The 18,261-nt window shown below is 41.2% G+C and overlaps 2 protein-coding genes across 2 annotated transcripts; both read left to right on the forward strand.

The window, feature by feature from the left end:
• On the forward strand, nt 1–9,034 carry LOC308409842 (ileal sodium/bile acid cotransporter-like). The gene is made up of 7 exons (XM_080902841.1): nt 1–43; nt 2,330–2,839; nt 3,298–3,416; nt 4,385–4,473; nt 4,910–5,085; nt 5,174–5,331; nt 8,476–9,034. The coding sequence occupies exons 2-7, from the start codon at nt 2,442–2,444 to the stop codon at nt 8,664–8,666; spliced, it is 1,131 nt and encodes a 376-aa protein (XP_080758967.1). The 5' UTR covers nt 1–43; nt 2,330–2,441; the 3' UTR covers nt 8,667–9,034.
• Nucleotides 9,035–12,377: 3,343 nt separating this feature from the next.
• On the forward strand, nt 12,378–17,810 carry LOC308409843 (ileal sodium/bile acid cotransporter-like; the record flags this gene model as incomplete). The annotated part of the gene is made up of 6 exons (XM_080902842.1): nt 12,378–12,775; nt 13,234–13,352; nt 13,497–13,585; nt 13,791–13,966; nt 14,054–14,211; nt 17,623–17,810. The coding sequence occupies 6 exons, from the start codon at nt 12,378–12,380 to the stop codon at nt 17,808–17,810; spliced, it is 1,128 nt and encodes a 375-aa protein (XP_080758968.1).
• Between the last annotated feature and the right edge of the window lie 451 nt (nt 17,811–18,261).

Genomic DNA, 18,261 nt, shown 5'->3' on the forward strand with positions numbered 1-18,261 from the left:
TGAAGGGAGAACAGCAGGGAGAGCACGCAGGGGATTTCACAAGGTATGAATACAGACGACGCGACGAGGAACAGAGGCAAACACACACTATAAGTACACAGAGAGACACTGGGAAATCACACACAGGTGGGAGACACAGCTGGACCTGATTAACCTGACGAGACAGGGGAACACTAACACCAGGGACCAATAGAGGGAGCACAAACCCAAAACCCAGTATCTAAAATCCCAAAACACAAACCATCCCAAAACAGCCCAAGAATAATAAAGAGAATAATAACAATAAGGAACACAAACACAAAGTCACTGAGTCATGGCCGCAGGACCATGACAGAATATCTGTATGGCCTGGAAGTCACGAGTTCAAAATAGGACACTCCCCATAGGGTGGTCAATAGATGTAGCTATACTACATATATCATTAGCCTGTGGTAGAGAACCCAAGCTTGAAGGATAGAGTGCCTGAAGGGGCAAGACGGGATTTTTTTGTAATTTTATTTATCATTTTAGCCCATTGCTAGGTAGGAATGTCCTCATGTTTTAGGCAACATGATGGGATTAAAATAAAACATTTATTAATCAGATTTGTAAATATAAACATGGTCTTATTTTGATTAAATTAAACTGATGGGGTGGTGTTGTGGTGCAAAAATGCAAAAACATACTACTTTGGTCCTACTTTTGCTGTCATGCATAAATGAGTTATTGTGGATATAAATTACATTTTACTACCATGAAATGAAAATACCAATGTTGTTTAATAGGATGTTATATGTGCATAAATCATTTTAGTGTCTTGACCTGGCAACCACGTGGCATCCACTCTGTAGATAAGAGCCTTTAGGGGCCTAAAATGTACCTGTGTGCCAAGTTCAGTTGCTCAACTGTGTTAAGGGAGTTGGTGGATAAAGTAGCAAACACACAGACAGACAGACACTTCATGTGTTAAAGTGAGATGCACTAATGTCAGGATTTAGCATGGAAATGCTTAGTTCCTCAATAACCCGCAATATATTTATATGTAAAACATTCAGTTCAGTTCAAGAATGAAAGTTAGACATTGACATGACCATTATGGACTGATATGGGCATCCAGAGAGGATTTAAAAAGGTATTGCGTTGGTGTGTTTTAGGTTTCTAACCTCATGATGTCTCATGTACAGTACATTACATAGTGAGTGCTTAAAATGAAGACTTTACTAAAATGAAACAACACATGATCTGATTAATATGAAGGAAACCCCTGTGAAAGAATCATAAATTACATAAACTAGTCTGAAAAATAAATGATAGATGAAAAATAATAATAATGGATTGCATTTATATAGCGCTTTTCGGGACCCTCAAAGCGCTTTACAATACCACTATTCCTTCACTCTCACATTCATACACTGGTGAAGGCAAGCTACAGTTGTAGCCACAGCTGCCCTGGGGCAGACTGACAGAAGCAAGGCTGCCATATCGCCCCATCGGACCCTTTGGCCATCACCAGTAGGCGGTAGGTGAAGTGTCTTGCCCAAGGACACAACGACCCAGACTGCAAAGTTGCATAAAGTCAGTTAGGAAGGCAATAAAATATATCTGGAAAATAAAGCCACCAATTAGAGAACAGCCCAGGGATCTCCTGGTGGGTTTAAACATGCTCATGTGGCAGATTTCTTTTCTTCTTTTATTAGGTAAACTGTTTTTATGTTGATGATGCTGGTACTATCCTTGTGATAGCCCTTAAATTTCTATCAGGACACTTTGACTTTTTATTGTTTCCACACCTGGTATATTGACATGAAGTGCCCGTAAACATTTTCATCCTTTCATGTTTTATTGTTTTACAGCATCTTGATTCTCTATATAATTAGACCTATGGCACATAAAAAAAATGTAAAATCAAAATGCAAAAATGAATGACACCACAGACAAATCACCTCTAGCCCACCCCCCACCCCCAATTTATGTGCTCTTTTCCTATCAATGCAAAAAATATTTCTACACTTTCTTTTATGATTGTGTAAGCTGCATGCCTTTATATTGGGAATGTTATGGGAACTGTGCAAAGAACATGTGCTCTGTGGCTTTTCCTGCATGATGATGCTTGATGACATGAGAGTCCAATAAAAATTTAAAACCCACGTGGCTATAAAAAATGGAGCCAAGGTCCAATGGCATTTCATATTTCATTGGGATTTTCTTTTTTATATGCATGTGTTTTGAACGCTGACCCCATAAAACATAGACTATTGGTTAATTTTTTATCTTTCGGGCAAATTTTATTTGGCTTTGGAACCGTGGGCATAAAGGGCAGTGATCCAAGCTCACTCCTTCTCTTTGTCAGGTCCATTTTCCTGGACAGGGGGAGAGACTGGACTCGTCTCATTTCAAGGACCCTAGCCCCAAAGTGTGTGCAAGTTTTAAGGATCTGCTGATATTCTTCTTCTGCCACAACAATGTCCATGCTGAAGCCAACCACCATGCTGCCAGCTATCTGTGACAATGCTGCCACAGCCTGCTCGGGCACAGACTGCCTTGTTCCTCCCAGTAACTTCAATGCCACCCTGAGTGTAGTGATGAGCACGGTGCTCACCATCATGCTCGCAATGGTCATGTTCTCCATGGGCTGCACAGTGGAAGCTGCAAAGCTGTGGGGCCACATTAAGAAGCCATGGGGCATTATCATTGGCTTCCTCTGCCAGTTTGGCATTATGCCTTTCACAGCTTTTGCCTTGTCACTGGCTTTTGGGGTCCAGGCTGTGCAGGCAGTGGTCATCATCATCATGGGCTGCTGTCCAGGTGGCTCAAACTCCAACATCATCTGCTACTGGTTGGAAGGAGACATGGACCTCAGGTGAGACCTTGGGCAGGTTCATTGCTATTTTTTCTTTTTCCCTTAATGTTAAAGAGCAGACTTCTCTGAGCCTTTTTCAGCTGGTGGTTTCTCCCTGTTAAAAAAGGAACCTTCTTTTTTCCCTACTATCACCAAGTGCTGCTCTTAGAGGACCACTATGTCTACTCTATGATAACTATTTGTTTCTCTTGTGTATGTAAACTAAATAGAACATTTTCATGTTTTTTGGATCCCAGAACACTCTTAAGCTATTTTAAGGAAGACTTTCTTGTTGTGTAGCTACCTGGCAGGAGAACAACAGAATTAATGTATTACAAGTTTTTATTGGTCTAGAGTTTTATTTACATTTATTCAATGTTAATGCACTATTTAAATAAAACAAATTGTGTTAGTGTGTATAAGCACAGCTAGGGACAAATGCAGAAAACTCATCAGTGTCCAAATCCTTCGCTCCTCAGTATCAGTATGACAACCTGCTCCTCTCTCCTGGCCTTGGGGATGATGCCTCTCTGTCTTTTAATCTACACCAGTGTATGGACATCCAGTGACACCATCAAGATCCCGTATGACAGTATCGGTAAGGAAAGCTCTCGCGGAACTGAAACACCTGTAAGAATTTCAAACATGTGCCTTTAAGAATGTGTATTATCAGGATGTAACTGTGAATGCTGTTCCTGCCTCTAAGGCAGTGGTTCTCAAAGTGTGTGGAGCACCCCACTGGTGGGGCACAAGTTACCTGGCAGAAAGGTTATGCGGAACTAACATCAGAATCACTTTTATGGTGGAACAAAGACATTTGTGGCAGCTAGGTTAATAATATGCACATCCACTGCATCCCCTGAAAAGCTGCAGCCGCGTGTGCAAGTCTGTCGGCTGTCGACTTACACATGCGGCTGCAGCTTTTTGGCTACAGCCTACACACATCAACAGTACCTAGTTCATTCTGTTTTAAGCTGGTGAGGTGTGTTTGCGGATGGCGCTCAGGTATGTTCACCTGCCCCGCAGACCACGCCCCGCCAAAGCTCTGCTATCAAAAGCAGGCTCACTGCAGCCACCATTAGTGAATAGTATTAAACTCTCATTTAAATGATATATTTTTCATCTCTGTTCACAAGTTTCTGGATTTTGTTTTTTTTAACTTAGACTGAACATTATTTTTCCATGTCTGATAATGTTCACATTCTGTTTAACTTGTTGCTTTTTTGAAGAAGTAGTGCAGACTAATGAAGCAGTCTAGTGAAAAAAGTTACAAGTTGTGAAACTGGGTGATTGGGACCCACAACCAGTTTCACACCTTGGCTCAGGCGATTAGAGGATCATCAGGGGGTCCTTTTGTCCCTCTGTGGGGGGATACTCCCACTGGGTTTATATCTGGGACTCCCCACCATTTGACCTTAGAACTGAAGAAGCTTGTCGGATGAGAGGTGAAATGTCTTCAAGTAACTTAAAGAAGTCCAGACGCTTTTCTTTGCAAGCTCATTTGACTACGATGACCTGGATGACTGAGAACCTTCACAGACACAATCTACTATTTTGCATCATCAGGTATCACTCTGGCAGCCCTAATCATCCCGATTGCTGTGGGAATGTACGTAAAGCGCAGGTGGCCTGAGATGGCAAAAAAGATTCTGAAGGTAGGAATACTCTACAGCACAGGTGTCAAACTCCAGGCCACGAGGGCCGGTGTCCTGTAGGCTTTAGATGTTTCCTTGATCCAACACAGCTGATTTAAATGGCTAAATGACCTCAACATTTCTTGAAGTTCTCCAGAGGCCTGGTAATGAACTAATCATTTGAATCAGATGTGTAGACCCAGGGAGATATCTTAAACCTGCAGGACACCGGCCCTCTAGGCCTGGAGTTTGACACCCCTGCTCTGCAGTTTATTGAATATAATGCTACAGGTTTAATGTTTTCACTTATAACATCTTGTGCCTCTGTGACATGTTTCTTTTTAGAAATAGCATTTCCATCATACATACTGGGGGGATGTGATATTTCCATTTTACAGTGCCGAACCAGTTAAATCACCTGGACTGGGTTTTAATGGAGTGTTTATGTTGTGCACAGGTTGGATCCATTGTTGGCTTGGTTCTCATTATTGTTATAGCTGTGGTTGGAGGAGTCCTCTACCAGTCGTCCTGGACCATTGCTCCCTCCCTGTGGATAATTGGCACCATCTACCCCTTTATTGGATTGAGCCTTGGGTTCTTCCTGGCTCGCTTTGTGGGTCAACCCTGGTACAGGTGAGGTGACAGCAAAATGTTTCTGACACAGCTACATTTAAAATTTGACTTATTGATGAGGTTCGTCATTGTTCCTTTATTTGTTCAGATGTCGAACCATTGCACTGGAGACAGGTTTCCAGAATGCCCAGTTGTGCAGCACTATCGTCCAACTGTCCTTCAGCCCAGAGGAGCTGGAAATCATGTTTGTCTTCCCCCTCATATACAGCATCTTCCAGCTCGTGTCAGCACTCGTCTTTGTGGGATGTAAGACCTTAAAACAAACAACACATACATTGGCCATTTTCTCCTGCATCGCTTGACTTTTTTTTAGTTCTTGGTCAGTGAATGCAGCTTCCTTATTTTCCTTCTTTTCGTCCATTGTGATGTTTTTTTGCTGTGTTGAGTCAACAGATTGAGCCAGGTGCTGTGCCATATAAGGATTAAATATTTAACCCAAGTTTAACCAGTAATAGAGTTGCAGCATGCTTCATGCTTCTCTGGTGGTTTATCTGTGTCAGAGATCAAGTATCATAACACCTATGACAGCAGCGGTGATGCCCAACTAGCTGCCACACAAATATCAGCTACAGGTACCCCTTTAAAAAGGGCCAAAGGAGCTGCCATTCCCTGATGGAATGAGCTCTCACTCCCTGGGGCAAAGCAAGACCTTTGGTGCTGTATGCCAGTGAGCTTGCTTCTATAATCCAGTGGGACAGCCTTTGTCTGCTTCACCAATCCAGCCAGAGGTAGAGCTCTGTGTAAACATACAGCTGGTAACATAAACACACATTCTGAGTGCTCTCAATGTGGGTACGTAGCACACACACTGGACAAAGAGAATGCATCCTCCTCTGCTCCTCAGATGCAAAAGGAGGGAAGCAAAAGCTCAGCAACTCAAACTCCATTCAGTTATAAGATGCAGGCTTGACCTTGGGAAAATAGGCAGCATTCGGACGCAATACGACCTTATGGCCATCAGGAGAGAACTGTGCAAGAGGGATGCACTGCAACGCATGTAGGTCACCCACTTACTTTGCTGAAGCCAAAGTGAGAACTGATGCAGTCTTATATGAGAGAAATTTCATATCCACAGACTCAATGGGTTCAAAAGAGGGGCTACATATGCCTCCAGCACTAAAGAAAAGTCCCAAGCAGGGACACTGGACTTAAGCACAGGTCTCAGCCAACAAACCCTTTTCAGAAAAGGTATGGTGAGGGGATGTGCACCTGGTGTCACCCCGTCAAAGCCAAAATGACAAGCAGATATAGCTGCTAAATAAACCTTAATCGTTGAAAATGAAAGGACCTCATCCAGCAGCTCCTGCAGGAATTTCAAAACATTCACAAAAGAGCACTGGAATGGGACAGTGTGGCAGTCCTGGCATCATTGCTCGAAGGCTCGCCATTTCTAACAGTACAAGCCTCTAGTGGATGAGGCCGTAGTGTTCTGAATTGTCACTATCACACTAGGTAGCAGACCCTTAGCAATCAAGTTTGACCTCTCAGCAGGTAAGCATGAAGACGCCACAGATCCGGGCGCAAATGAATTATTTCTCCTCCCACCTGAAAGAAGAGGTCCCTGCGGAGGCTAAGTTGACTAAGTTGCCAAGGACTCACTGCTAGCAGGCTGATTATCTCTGAATACCAAGACCCTGTGGGCCACCAAGGGGCCACTACAATCAGTCAGAGAGACTGCCGACGCAATCTCTCTAAAATTGGAGATATCATTTCCACTGGGGGAAATGCATACAGGAGCATGACTGGCCATTGGTGCGCTAGCGCGTCCATGCCCAAGGTTGCATTGTGAACGATTATTGAGAAGAACAGGGGGCAGTGAATATTTACCCTGGAGGCAAAAAAAGATCTACCTGTGCATTGCCAAACAGATCCCAAATCTGAGCCACTATCAAAGGGTGCAACCTCCATTCCTTCACCAGAGTACCCCCCCTTGGGGGAAATGAACACTGCACCATAACAGCAGAGAGCGAGACAGCTTTAATAGGGGAAGGGAGGGTGTCCCTCCCTGACTGTTTATGTAAGAGACTATTGTTGAATTGTCCTTCCTGTATAAGACATGCTGGCCCTCCAGGACTGGACGGAAATGTTTGAGAGCTAAGAACACTGCTAACAGCTCTAAGTGGTTGATGTGAAGATCACGCAGGGCTGCGGACCAGATCCCTCTCACTGATGCACCCTCGCACAGCGCTCCCCACCCCCTTAGGGAAGCATCTGTGGACACCACCTTGCAAAACAACACCCTCCCATCTGAGAGCCCTGATGCAGTAGCCTGGGCTCCGTCCAGGGATAGAGAACTAGCATGCACGATGCGGTTACCATCAGCCTCCTCCAGAGGTGACGCGATGCACACAGGTGGTGAGAGAGAGTCCAGCATTGAAACACTCTCATCTTTACCAGTCTAAGTGGCACTACAGTGATCATAGATGCCATCGTGCCCAACAAATGTAATATCGTCTGGAAACGCAGTCTCTGTCCCAGATGAAACTGAGCGAAGCTGTAATGAAACGCAGCCACGCAGCCAGGTGCAAGCGTGTCACTGAGGCAACTGAGCAGCCAGCTGGCTGACCTGCAGCATCAATGGCGGGGCGTTGTGTGTCTGTGTCTTTAGCACTGATGCACTGATGCTCTAACATCTATGAACAATTTTAAGTGCAACATCTTCATGAGTTTTTATGTCACCCAGGAGTTTTTTTGTTTAGTGGGATGTTTTATTTGCTGTTATTTTTCATCCCTCACTTTTCCTTTCAATTCTACTCTCTTTAGTTTGCAAACCAAAAGGTTCTGTGTTGGGTTTAGGTAATTACAAGTATTTTAAGTAATTTAGAGAGAAAGACTTTGGTTTGGGTTAAAACAAACCCCCTAAAAATAGTAATCCTGCACATTTACCAGTGATGAGATGGACCTAACACAATCTCACTAATGCCATACCCCAGTGCAAATCGGAACACATCGGAAGGAAAGACTTTGCTTAAATTAGCAATGCCTGTGTGTTTGAGAAGATGGGGCTACTTAATGTCACAGAGGTGAGAATAGCCTTGAATAAACATAGGTTTTAATGTGTGAAAATGTGGAGTGAGGGGATTGATGGAAGTTAGAGTTCACATTGTTGAAAATGATATGGAGGCCGTCTTCTGCAGAATACCTTGAAATTTTCACTTTTCTTTCAGTCCTGGGCACCAAACATTTGAGAACAGTGGTTTACAGATTATCATAGATGCTTACTAATTTTGAAACTGAACAGAAAAGAAGACGTAGGATGCTTCAAATTGTCTTGTTATGGCATCTTGCATAGATGCTTTGTCACTGAAGTCCTGTTTATTCCACTTTTAAAGGTTTTGTCCAAAGGTGTTTGCTCACTGGTTCTGAATCTATGGTTTGTTTCCTGTCCAGGCTTCCAGCTTTACAAAAGGTATTGTGGTGGCGGTTCGTCTGCAAACAGTGACACTCCGTACTTGGAAGGTCACAATCCTGATCTAGAAGAACAAAAGTACCGCCCACGGGAAAATGGTGGCTTTGAGGGCGATGAGAGCAACAACACGGATGTGAAGGATAAAAGCACTGACAAAAGCACTGAGCTGTGATGCAGCCCTGAAAACCAGAGATGTTCGGTTGTTGGTATGAGCAATAACAACTGCATCACTGAACACACCATTCAGACTCTACTGTGAAGACACAATGCACTCTGCAGGCTGTATGTGCACCACACTAAACCATTTGGAAAAGTTTTAGCTGAACAGGGTTGCACAAATTTCTTCCCCGGGACAGTCAGTATCTAACTTCAAGTGGGAACGTGGTGGGGACCAACTGCTGAATTATGTGTTATTTACTTTTATTCATATGTAAATATTTAGAACCACTTTGCCTGTACATTGTTAGTGTCTCTTAATGAGTGCTTCAGTGGTGGAAAACAGGGTGGTTTTTTGTTGTTGTTGTTTTTTGTAATGTGATAGTCATAATTTATTTGATATTACTGTTATTTCAAAAGCAACAAGAACACAGTGATGACAATAAAGAACAAAATGTGATATACTGATGTAGTTACAGCGTAAGAAAAATCTATGTGAGATCCAGCCATGTAAAAGGTGCTGTGGAGTTGTTTTTTTGTTTTTTTCAAAGTGTGTGATTGAAACGACCCTGCCTGATGAAGTGACACTGAGGTACAGTTACCGCAGAAGGATAACTCAGATGTGGGTGGTGATACATACAAATAATCTGAAGAAACACCAATTTAAAAAACTGAGTGCAACTGTACTTGCTTTGGCAGAGGGGTTGGCAGTTAAATAAATGCAATGGACAAGAAGTAGAAATCAAGTAGGATGTAGAAAACCCAAAAGTATACAGATCAGTTTAAGTTACACAAATACAAGAAAAAATGTAAATAGATTGCTATAACATTAAAGAAAAATGTGACATTTCTTATATAAAAAATATGGTTACCAATAAAGCTGTTAGCATGAATTAACTGTGTAACAGCTCCATAAAAGTAGATAAAGATAAACAGATTTTTGTTATTGTTGTTATCTAAAAAAGCATATTTGTTGGATGTTATTTATGCCCTGCCGGGCACACATGGGGCGGCGTAACCGAATGTGCAGCTTAGTATACAGGAACATCTGTGCCAAATATGGCCTAGAAGTCCCGTGGTCAAAATAGGACATACCCCGTAGGGTGGTCGAGAATAACCAAGCCAAGATCCTGTTGGACTTCCAGATACAAACAGACAAAGTGATTACGGCTAACCAATTGGACACAGAAGTGGTGGATAAGCAGATTAAGATGGCTGTAGTGATAGATGTAGCTATCCTAAATGACAGCAACATTAGAAAGACGGAACACAAGAAGCTGGAGAAATACCAAGAGCTGAGAAAAGAACTCAAGGAGATGTGGAGGGTGAAGGCAACATTAACCAGATTTGTAAATCCACCATATAGATAATAACCTGTAGAGGCCTAAAATGTACCTGTGTGCCAAGTTTGGTTGCTCAACTCTTGATTGTGTAGAGGGAGTTGGTGGATAAAGCAGCAAACACACAGATAGACATTTCATGTGTTAATATGAGATGCACCAGATTTAGCATGGAAATGTTTACTTCCTCAAGAATCTGTATTATGTTTATATGTAAAACATTTAATTTAGTTCACAAATGAAAGTTAAATATTGGTATCACCATTATGGACTGATATGGGCATCCAGAGAGGATAAAAAAAGGTATCACGTTGATGTGTTTTAGGTTTCTAAGCTCATGATGACTCATGTACAGTACACTACACAGCAAGTGCTTAAAATGAAAACTTTAATAAAATGAAACAACACGTGATCTGATTAATTTGAAGGAAACCCCTGTGAAGAAATCATGAATTACATAAACTAGTCTGAAAAATAAATGATAGATGATAAATGATAGGTAATGGCAAAGTTGCATAAAGGGAATTAGGAAGGAGATAAAGACTTTAATAAACTAAAACAACACAGGTTGTACTCAGTGGTTAAGAAAAGCGGTAGAAGCACTTAACAGGACAGTCAGAAAAACTCACGACCACACTGGTACTGGGAATTCCACAGTGCTTGTCCTTTAGTGCACATTCTCTACATCTACCTTACAAGGCCCGCTTATCATACATGAAGCACAACCTGTGTTCCTACAACACAGTGTTCCTACAACATTGCAAGTAGTTAAAGAGGTGAAAGACTTAAGGTCCGTCCAGTCCATACGCTCACGTGCAGGTGCATACTTATGAAGTTACTAACCCTTACCTTGCATTGTCTTAAAGAGAAACCACACCATTGTGACTGTTACAACATGTTCTCATTAATTTGAATGAAACCCCTGTGAAAGAATCATAAATTACATAAACCAGTCTGGAAAATGGCAAAGTTGCATAACGTTAGTTAGGAAGAAGATAAAATATATGAAAAATAAAGCCACTAATCAGGGAACAGCCCTGGGATCTCCTGCTGGGTTTAAACACACTCACGTGGTGGATTTGTTTTTGTTTTTTTTAATTAGGGAGGCTGTTTTTATATTAACAGCATTTCAGATTAAAAATTAACTCATGTTCAAAATGGTTGATCATGCAGACTTTGGGGTGTTAATTAAAGATTATGTCACCATGAAATGACGAGCTTTTTCCTCCGTGCCTAGTCTCCTGTACAGAACAGAATGCATTCAGCTTGTCAAATTTACATACGCTTTCGATCGCTACAGTGTGACTCTGCAGTGCTGTGCTGTATGTTTGTAAGTTTTCTCCCCAACAAACACAACAATGGCTACGAAACATTTTGAACCATCAAAGGCAACTGCGGTACCACCCATAAGGCAGAGGAAGGAACCATCGCACAAAAGGTTGGACTTCCGGACATGCTAAAGGAAGGTAGAAGTTACCGTATTTTCCGGATTATAAGGCACACCGGATTATAAGGCACGTTAAGCGAAACAAAACAGATAAGTCAAACTTAACTCATTCTTCTTGCTTTCTCTACTTGATTCATTGATGTTGAATTCTCTGGCAGCCGCTCTATTCACGTTCTGCACCTGAAACAGGGTTTGATCTTTGGTTTCATTCTATAATACTGGACTTATTTTTCTACAAAGGTTTGAACTTTGAGGGTGTTTAAACAAGAGAGAAAAGTGTGAAAATGTTCATGCCTGTCTGAGAAAAGTGTATGAAGTGTGTAGTGAGGGGTTTTTACAGCTTAAAACATCTATAATAATTTTTTTTTAAAAGCTGACTACTTTGCGGATTTGACCTATCTCAGGTTATTTTTTAGAACATAACTCCTACAATAAACGAAGGACCACACCTTTATTTTGTTTTATGGGCTCTGGGTTACTCATGTTTAAAAGAATGATTAAGAGACCAAAGACGGCCATATATAATTGTGCAAAGGACATGTATTCTGTGGCTGCTGCCTCTTTGAAACTTTTCCTGCATGATGATGCTTGATGACATGTGAGTTCATTAAAACTTTAAAACCCACAAGGCTGTAAAAACTGGAGCCATGGTGTAATGGTATTTCATATTTCATTGTGATTTTCTTTTTTATATGCATGTGTTTTGAATGCTGACCCCATAAAACATAGACTATTGGTTATTTTTTTATCTTTCCGCCCAATTTTATTTGGCTTTGAAACCGTGGGCATAAAGGGCAGTGATCCAAGCTCACTCCTTCTCTTTGTCAGGTCCATTTTCCTGGACAGGGGGAGAAACTGGACTCGTCTCATTTCAAGGACCCTAGCCCCAAAGTGTGTGCAAGTTTTAAGGATCTGCTGATATTCTTCTTCTGCCACAACAATGTCCATGCTGAAGCCAACCACCATGCTGCCAGCTATCTGTGACAATGCTGCCACAGCCTGCTCGGGCACAGACTGCCTTGTTCCTCCCAGTAACTTCAATGCCATCCTGGGAGTAGTGATGAGCACGGTGCTCACCATCATGCTCGCAATGGTCATGTTCGCCATGGGCTGCAGAGTGGAGGCTGCAAAGCTGTGGGGCCACATTAAGAAGCCATGGGGCATTATCATTGGCTTCCTCTGCCAGTTTGGCATTATGCCTTTCACAGCTTTTGCCTTGTCACTGGCTTTTGGGGTCCAGGCTGTGCAGGCAGTGGTCATCATCATCATGGGCTGCTGTCCAGGTGGCTCAAACTCCAACATCATCTGCTACTGGTTGGATGGAGACATGGACCTCAGGTGAGACAGCGGGCAGGTTCATTGCTATTTTTTCTTTTTCCCTTAATGTTAAAGAGCAGACTTCTCTGAGCCTTTTTCAGCTGGTGGTTTCTCCCTGTTAAAAAAGGAACCTTCTTTTTTCCCTACTATCACCAAGTGCTGCTCTTAGAGGACCACTATGTTTACTCTATGATAACTATTTGTTTCTCTTGTGTATGTAAACTAAATAGAATATTTTCATGTTTTTTGGATCCCAGAACACTCTTAAGCTATTTTAAGGAAGACTTTCTTGTTGTGTAGCTACCTGGCAGGAGAACAACAGAATTAATGTATTACAAGTTTTTATTGGTCTAGAGTTTTATTTACATTTATTCAATGTTAATGCACTATTTAAATAAAACAGATTGTGTTAGTGTGTTTAAGCACAGCTAGGGACAAATGCAGGAAACTCATCAGTGTCCAAATCCTTCGCTCCTCAGTCTCAGTATGACAGCCTGCTCCTCTCTCCTGGCCTTGGGGATGATGCCTCTCTGTCTTTTAATCTACACCAGTGTATGGACATCCAGTGACACCATCAAGATCCCGTATGACAGTATCGGTAAGGAAAGCTTTCAAAGAACTGAAACACCTTAAATAATTTCAAACAAGTGCTCTCAATAATGTGTATTATCAGGATGTAACTGTGAATGCTGTTCCTGCCTCTAAGGTAACCTTTTTATAATCTACTTTTTTGCATCCTCAGGTATCACACTGGCAGCCCTTATCATCCCGATCGGTGTGGGAATGTACATAAAGCACAGGTGGCCTGAGATGGCAAAAAAGATCCTGAAGGTAGGAATGCTCTACAGTTTATTGAATATAATGCTACAGGTTTAATGTTTTCACTTATAACATCTTGTGCCTGTGTGACATGTTCCTTTTTAGAAATAGCATTTCCATCATACATACTGGGGGGATGTGATATTTTCATTTTACAGTGCCGAACCAGTTAAATCACCTGGACTGGGTTTTAATGGAGTGTTTATGTTGGGCACAGGTTGGATCCATTGTTGGCTTGGTTCTCATTGTTATTATAGCTGTGGTTGGAGGAGTCCTCTACCAGTCGTCCTGGACCATTGCTCCCTCCCTGTGGATAATTGGCACCATCTACCCCTTTATTGGATTGAGCCTTGGGTTCTTCCTGGCTCGCTTTGTGGGTCAACCCTGGTACAGGTGAGGTGACAGCAAAATGTTTCTGACACAGCTACATTCAAGTTTGACTTATTGATGAGGTTCGTCATTGTTTTTTTATTTGTTCAGATGTCGAACCATTGCACTGGAGACAGGTATCCAGAATGCCCAGTTGTGCAGCACTATCGTCCAGCTGTCCTTCACCCCAGAGGAGCTGGAAAAGATGTTTGCCTTCCCCCTCATCTACAGCATCTTCCAGCTCGTGTCAGCACTCGTCTTTGTGGGATGTAAGACCTTAAAACAAACAACACATACATTGGCCATTTTCTCCTGCATCGCTTGACTTTTTTTTAGTTCTTGGTCAGTGAATGCAGCTTCCTTATTTTCCTTCTTTTCCTCCATTGTGATGTTTTTTTGCTGTGTTGAGTCAACAGATTGAGCCAGGTGCTGTGCCATATAAGGATTAAATATTTAACCCAAGTTTAACCAGTAATAGAGTTGCAGCATGCTTCATGCTTCTCTGGTGGTTTATCTGTGTCAGAGATCAAGTATCATAACACCTATGACAGCAGCGGTGATGCCCAACTAGCTGCCACACAAATATCAGCTACAGGTACCCCTTTAAAAAGGGCCAAAGGGGCTGCCATTCCCTGATGGAATGAGCTCTCACTCCCTGGGGCAAAGCAAGACCTTTGGTGCTGTATGCCAGTGAGCTCATCTTTGTGGGATGTAAGACCTTAAAACACACGACATATACATTGGCCATTTTCTCCTGCATCGCTTGACTTTTTTTTAGTTCTTGGTCAGTGAATGCAGCTTCCTTATTTTCCTTCTTTTCCTCCATTGTGATGTTTTTTTGCTGTGTCGAGTCAACAGTTTGAGCCAGGTGTTGTGCCATATAAGGATTAAATGTTTAACCCAAGTTTAACCAGTCACAGAATTGCAGCGTGCTTCATGTTGTTTCAGTGGTTTGCCTGTGTCAGCTATAAAGTAGAGTTGGTACGATACCACTTTTTTATGTCCGATACCGATATCATAAATTTGGATATCTGCCGATACCGATATGAATCCGATATAGTGTGTTTTTTAAACAAAAAAACTGTTTTTTAATATCGTGCCGCTTTTTGTATAAGTTCATACTCAAGTTAAAAAACAAACACTAAAGCTATTCTGTTATACCTGCATGCAAAAAATACACTGCACCCAAAACATTTCATAGTTCAGCAAAACTGATCAATCTAACAAACTTAAACCTACTCTATCCTTCCTATTCTGGTATTTTAAAGAGTAAGCAACCTAACTAATAGGGTTCTAAAACTCCCAGCAAAAAATAAATAAATAAATAAATAAAATAGGGAACCACCCACCCTCCACCTCATGATGCTTAATCGACGTAATCAACTTTAATTTGATGCAGTGTGAAAAGAAAATGAAAAATGCACAGAAATAAATTATTTTCCAAAAATAATTAAATAGATTTAACATCTTTCTTCAACAGAATTGCAGACTGCACAGATTGTACCTTCCCAAAAAAAAAAGTACTAGCTTACTGGGGTATATTAGACTTAATAGTTGCTATATATAGTAATGGACTTCTATACAGTTTACATCAGATTAAAATAATTATTTATTAAAAGCTAGATATTTTAAATGAGAATAAGAAAGAAAAGTATGTCTTTGTGCCCCGTTTTCCTTGTTAATGCCCTATCGGCCCCCTGGCAAAACTTTGCTAGATCTGCCCCGGCTGCATAGAAAAAGATCCTGGTGTAGAACATAAATAAATTCCAACAACAGCTTATCAAGCTTAAACGTGCTGCTGTTGTTCAGACCCTGGTTTCCTCATTCTCATAACTTCTTGGAGATGAAATGCCGGATTGCTAGCTAGGCTACAAATACACACAGCTGCTCTATCACGTGACAAGCACTGCTGCAACGTGCTACGGTTATGAGCCGAGTTACGCCGTGTGGCAAGTTTTGTGAGGTGCTTTCGTGATATTTAATGGATCGGATTACATTTTTTAAATTTTTCTCCGATTTCCGATCCAGTGATTTACGTCAGTATCGGACGGATACCGATACGTAATATCGGATCAGTCCATCTCTACTATAAAGTATCGTAATATCCATGTCAGCACATAGTTTGAATATTTTTTCCACCAGTTTCTTTCGGGAAAATTGGGAAAATGGATGACTTTACCTCACAGTCTTATTACTATTTCTTTGACCATTGAATTGTCTAACTGTGAAAGCAAATTACATAAAGGGGGATGCTGCTTAGAATTCAAGGGCACCAGTCAAGGTTAATTCAAGTGTTTCCCAAGAGGTGTCCAGGTGTGCCAGGGACTTTGTGTAAACCAAGCATCATTTTGTAACAGAAAAAAAAGTAATGTAAGAAATTGAATTTGACTATATTATTGACTGACGCATTTAAAGCTGTGATTGAGGAGAGCATTGGAGAATGGCGGAGAAGATGAAGAAAAGCACCCCCAAAATCACCTACAAAAGCTACCTGTCTTTAGAAACTTCCTCGCATGAAGTAATTAGCAGCAGCTTTACAACCTGAGACTCCTGAATGGCAATGACTTTTCACAACTTCCTGCAACAGTGTGTAAAATAACAGCTCAAATAGACGTTGAGAGGATTAAGTGACATGAGAGGACAATATATATGTTATAGGTTTACCTAGGCAACTGATATCTGAAATATCCAGTAGCAATTAACATCAGAGATGTTAATGGTCATTAGCCCAACTGTGGCATTTGTTGGCAGGAATTAACTAAACATTCTCCTGAGAGAAATACTGGCTTTTGTAAAACAGTGGTGGATTTGAACCAGAAGAAGCAGGAACAATGCACTCTCAATAAGAGGTATTGTTCAACACCGCTTTCTCGGGTCTGCTTACTGTGTCTCGCCATGCATGCAGACATCTTTAGCATTACTTTTTTTTTTTTTTTGCCTGTCCCATTTGGTTCTTTAGCCATCAGAATTGTTGTATGAAGACCAACGAGGATACCCAATGGATGCATCTTTAGCATTACTGCACTGAAGCTCTAACACCTATGAAAAACTTTAAGAAGTGCAACATCTTCATGAGTTTTTATGTCACCTAGGAGATCTTTTGTTTTGTGGTATTTTTTGCTTGCTGGGTTTTTTTTCATCCCTAACTTATTCCTTTCACTTCAGGTTAAAACAAACCTCCTGCACATTTACCAGTGACGAAATGGACCTTCCACAGTCCCACTAATGCCATACCCCAGTGCATCTCGGAACACATTCAAAGGACAGAATTTGCTTAAATTAGCAATTCCTGTGTGTTTGAGAAGATGGTGCTACTTAATGTCACAGACGTGAGAATAGGCTTGCATTAAAATAGGTTTTCGTGTGAAAATGTGCAGTGAGGGAATGAATGAAAGTTATAGTTCACATTGTCTAAAATGACATACAGGGCATCTTCTGCAGAATACCTTGAAATTTTGAATTCTGTCTGTCCTGTGCACCAAACATTTGAGAACCACTGGTTTACAGTGTATCGTAGATGCTCACTTATACTTGAAACTGAACAGAAAAGAAAACATGGGATGCTTCAAATTTTCTTGTTATGGCATCTTGCATAGAAGTCCTGTTTATTCCACTTTTAAAGGTTTTGTCCAAAGGTCTTTGCTCACTGGTTCTGAATCTATGGTTTGTTTCCTGTCCAGGCTTCCAGCTTTATAAAAGATTTTGTGGCGGCTCGTCTACAAACAGTGACGCTACATACTTGGAAGGTCAGAACGCTGATGTAGAAGAGCAAAAGCACTGCCCACAGGAAAATGGTGGCTTTGAGGGCGATGAGAGCAACAACACGGATGTGAAGGATAAAAGCACTGACAAAAGCACTGCGCTGTGATATTGCAGCTCTGAAAACCAGAGACTTTGGACTGTTGGTATGAGCAATAACAACTGCATCAGTGATCACAGCATTTGGACTCTACTGTTCAGTTCAGTTCAGTTCAGTTCATTTTTATTTCAAACATTTCAAACATGTGCCTTCACAATCATTACAAAATATCATTCCATTATTTGTTTGAAAAGGAGTAGGCTGAAGTATTTACTTATTTGTCCCTACCCCCTCAAGTTTTACCTCTCATTCATTTAATTTTTTTTTGTCTTAAATTAAACAAACAACATATGAAACATATAAACATATGAAGTAAAACAAAACATAACATACATAAATCAAAAACAAGAAATTAGCAAGCCCCACCACAGTATAGTTTCTTTCATATGAAAAATACAGAATGTGTATATTTGCAGATACACAAGTTATGGAAAAACAACAAACCAAAACAAAACAAAAA

The sequence above is a fragment of the Rhamphochromis sp. 'chilingali' genome (assembly GCF_963969265.1).
Source record: "Rhamphochromis sp. 'chilingali' genome assembly, chromosome: 14".
In the NCBI taxonomy this organism is placed as follows: Eukaryota; Metazoa; Chordata; class Actinopteri; order Cichliformes; family Cichlidae; genus Rhamphochromis; species Rhamphochromis sp. 'chilingali'.

Coding starts and splice junctions, on each gene's coding strand:
- LOC308409842 (XM_080902841.1), top strand. CDS start 2,442: ATGTCCATGCTGAAGCCAACCACCATGCTGCCAGCTATCTGTGACAAT. Junction 2,840..3,297: donor GAAGGAGACATGGACCTCAG/GTGAGACCTTGG, acceptor TTCGCTCCTCAG/TATCAGTATGACAACCTGCT. Junction 4,474..4,909: donor TGGCAAAAAAGATTCTGAAG/GTAGGAATACTC, acceptor TGTTGTGCACAG/GTTGGATCCATTGTTGGCTT.